We start from the raw sequence: 3,475 nt of genomic DNA, 5'->3' as shown, positions 1-3,475 counted from the left end.
GACCGCGCGCGTCGCGCGGGCCCGCGCGGCGCCCGGCGCGGCGTCCGCGGCCGCGGCCGCGGCCGGCCGCGCGGCCGCGGCGGCCGCGGCGGCCGGCGCCGCGCCGGGCGGCCGCGCGAAGAGCGGCGGGTCCGCGCCGAAGACGTCGGACACCGTCGCGACGAGCTCGCCGAGCGCGCGGCGCGGCGACCACGCGCTCAGGAGCGGCAGGTAGACGACGCCCGCGGCGTCGACGTGGCGATGGCGGTCGCGCACGGACATGTCCGGCGTCGGCCGCAGGAAGACGCGCGGCGGCGCCGCCGGGTAGCCCGGCGGCAGGACGATCTCCACGGGCAGGTTGTAGCGGTGCCCGCGGTAGGTCATGGCGACCGTGCCGACGAGGGCGAGGGCCGGCGACCCGCCGCAGTCGCCGAAGGAGGCCACGGCGTCGAGGAGCGGGTGGGCCAGGGCGGCGGACGCGTCGTGGCGCACGCGGGACGCGGCGGGCCCGTAGTCGACGCGCGCGAGAACGGCGTCCATTGCTAGCTCCGCCGCCTCAGGGTGCCAGGACTCTACACAAAACGCCGAGGGCGACCTGCGTTTTGGGCATGGGGCGCGCCGTCTTACGCGACGTCCTGGGCGTGTGGCGGCAAACCAAGACCACCGGGCGGGAACCCTAGGTCAGACCCAGGTTGACGCAGCGCAGCTAGTGTGGGCTCCATCATTTTGGCGCGTTTCGGGAGGTATTTAAGGGTTTTCGAGGCGGATTTCAAGCCCTGGACTGGCCCTTACGCGACGACTTTTGAGTCGTTTTTCGCGCTTTCAAGGCCCGCGCGCGTCTCCCCATGACCATACTCGGTGGTCCAGACAAAAAAATGGCACAATCGCAGCGGTTTCTCGTCGACGAAAAAATGGCCTCTCGGGGCCGAAAACGGCCCGAGCACGCCAACGTGGCGCGGGACCTGGATGGGACTCCGAGTCGCAGCCAGAGCTTCGCAGGTCTTGGTGTGGATGGTGACGGCCTCCGCAGCCGCCAGGGATCGATGGAACCGCCGTCATCGATGCGAACTCGAGTGGACGCGTTTCGGGGGTTCGGGCAATCCCGAGTACCCCCCGGCCGTTCTCGGCGCGATCGACGTCGTTTGCCCCGCTTGAGAGCTTCCCGAGGCCGTCGCGGTACCCCGGGCAGAGTTTGGCGCCGCCGCGGCGCGCGGCGGGCAGCCCTAGAGGGTCAAAAAGTCGTCCCGGGCAAAAATCGGCCCCGAATCGCGTCTTTGAGCGACGACATCGACGCGCCACCCGAGTCGATTTCCGCCGTTCTTGCGGCGGAGGGCCGCCCCGAGAGGGTGTCCAGGGCCTGGCAAAAGGGCTCGTCCGCGCGCGCGACGCAGCCCGAGTTATGGGCCCGATGTGTTACACATCGGCACCAAAACACAGGTCGCCGGGGGTGAATCGTGCAGCTACTAGTACTACTAGTTACGTCCGGATACATTGTTCATCGTGGGCTGCCATTTGTTCCGCACCGGGCATGGCGCGGCCCCGCGTCGTCGCCGCCGCCGCCGCCACTCTCGGCGTCGCCGGGGCCCACAACTTCATCCTCCGCCAGGCGCCCCTGTCCTGGCCCGACGCGGCCGCGGCGTGTCGCGCCGCCGGCGGCCGCCTCGCCAAGGTCGAGGACGCGGCGGAGCAGGCCGTGCTCGCGACGACCGCGGGGTCCCAGGCCGTGTGGATCGGGGGCAGAGTCCTATGGGGGCATGAAGCCCGTCCCCACGCGGGGCTCGGGGAGGGCGGCGCCGGCCTCCCGCGCGGCCCGGCGCGGTCGAGCCGGGGGCAGGTCGCCGATGTCGACGCGGGCCGGCAGGAGCACGGTCCGCGCGGGCGACCGGTCGCGGCGCGGCGCGGGCGCGGACGTCGGCCGCGCCGCGCCGCGCGGCGGCGGGAGGGCCGTGAACCGCGGCGGCTCCGGCGGCGGGGGGGGCGCGGGCCGCGGCCGGCGCGCCGGGACGCGGTTCCCCGCCCGGAGGCGGCCGGGCACGGCGCCGCCCCAGCCCGCGGCCGGCCGGAGGAGCCGGCTCTCGCAGAGGACCTTCTCCGGGCTGTAGTGCGCGCGCGCGCCGCTCCAGAGCAGGAGGAGCGACGCGCCGTCGGGCCCCGCGCGGCGCTGGCGGACGGCGCCGACGGGGCCCGCGAGGAACTCGCCCGCGCGCGCGGCGCGGCGCTCGAAGGCGTCGGTCGCCGCGAGCGGCGCGACGCGCGGGTCCGCCGCCGCGAGCGGCGCGGCGTCGAGGCGCGGCCCGGCCCGGGCCGCGTCGACGACGTCGCCGGCGAGCACGTAGGCGAACTCGAGGCTCGCGCACGCGTGGACCCGCGACCGGCGGCCCGGCGGAAGGCGCGCGACCTGGAGGTACAGGGGGCCTGCGCGCGGCGCGGCCGGCGAGCTCCGAACCCGGCGAGGCTCCGAACCCGCCCGCCCCGGCCCCGTCCGAGCCGCTTCGGCTCGCGCGCGTCGACGAGTCGCGCGCGCCCGTCGAGTCCTCGGCGGAGGGGTCGCGGCGGGCGCTCCCGCGACCGCGCGACCGCGTCGCTTCCCGCCCGGCGAGGCGACGGCCGTTGCTCAGGCCCGTCGCAGCGAACGCGCGCGCCTGCGCCGCGGCGCCCGCGCCCGCGAACCTGTGCCGAATTCAACCACTGGTTCGGGGGGTCCTGACCAAACTCGAGAATTCTCTCGCTCGGTCGCGTCGAAGTCGATTCGGCTGATTTTTGGACGAATCGATTGCTCTCGTCGAGTTCTCGAAGCGAAGCCAAAGAAGTTGCGTCGAAACATTCGCGTACGCTCACATTGAAGTCGAGTCGAAGATTTGAATTCGGCACGGCCGCGAACGCCCCCTCGAGGCCCGCGCGCCAGGCGGCGTCGAAGCCGGCGTCGTCCGCGACGACGACGCCTGCGCGGACCTCGACCCGTCGACCCGACGCCGACGCGCGCGTCCTCGACCGTCCCGACGCGAGCTCGACGAGAGGGGACGACCCGTTCGAACGTCGGCCGACCGGCTCCGACGCGACCGAGATCGAGCGCTTCGAAGTCCGGTCGGGGCCCCGGCGGTCGACGTCCACGCGGGACGATGCCCGTCTCGTGGAAGCTCGCGCTCGCCACGGCGGCCGGCGAGGGCCACCGCAGCGCGCCCCCGCGGACGGGCACGGGGACGGCGTCGCCGAGGAGCGGCTCCTCGAGGCCGCGGAGCGTGCCGGGCGCCGCGAGGCTCTGGAACCGGAGCGGGCTCGCCGCGTCGCCGTCGAGCCGCGCGACGTCGTCGCGCGGGCGCGGCGCGGCGGCGCCGCCCTCGCTCTCGTCGCCGCCGTCGCCGCCGTCGTCGCCCTCGCCGTCGACGTCCTCGACGAAGTGGTCTCGCGCGGCGCTGAGCTCCGCCTCGAGGGCGTCGAGATCGATCAAGCCCTCGGCGAAGGATCCTCCGTCGGACGGCTTCGATGGACACTCCGC

The 3,475-nt window shown here is 74.6% G+C and overlaps 2 protein-coding genes across 2 annotated transcripts in view; both read right to left on the bottom strand.

Moving 5' to 3' along the window:
* Positions 1–189: 189 nt before the first annotated feature.
* AURANDRAFT_17309 (hypothetical protein) lies at positions 190–438 on the bottom strand (the record flags this gene model as incomplete). The annotated part of the gene is made up of 1 exon (XM_009037784.1): positions 190–438. A coding segment is annotated over one exon (249 nt), but the record flags the coding sequence as incomplete, so codon positions are not given.
* Positions 439–1,723: 1,285 nt separating this feature from the next.
* AURANDRAFT_63395 (hypothetical protein) overlaps positions 1,724–3,475 on the bottom strand; it is a gene marked incomplete at both ends in the record, with an annotated part of 5,873 nt that continues 4,121 nt past the window's right edge. The window contains 3 exons of the mRNA XM_009037783.1: positions 1,724–2,394; positions 2,585–2,649; positions 3,150–3,403. Of these exons, the coding sequence (XP_009036031.1) occupies positions 1,724–2,394; positions 2,585–2,649; positions 3,150–3,403 (990 nt within the window). The remainder of the gene's footprint in view (positions 2,395–2,584; positions 2,650–3,149; positions 3,404–3,475) is intronic.

Source organism: Aureococcus anophagefferens (genome assembly GCF_000186865.1).
Source record: "Aureococcus anophagefferens unplaced genomic scaffold AURANscaffold_7, whole genome shotgun sequence".
In the NCBI taxonomy this organism is placed as follows: domain Eukaryota; class Pelagophyceae; order Pelagomonadales; family Pelagomonadaceae; genus Aureococcus; species Aureococcus anophagefferens.
The sequence above is the reverse complement of the archived record's forward strand: the minus strand, read 5'-3'. Positions and strand labels throughout refer to the sequence as shown.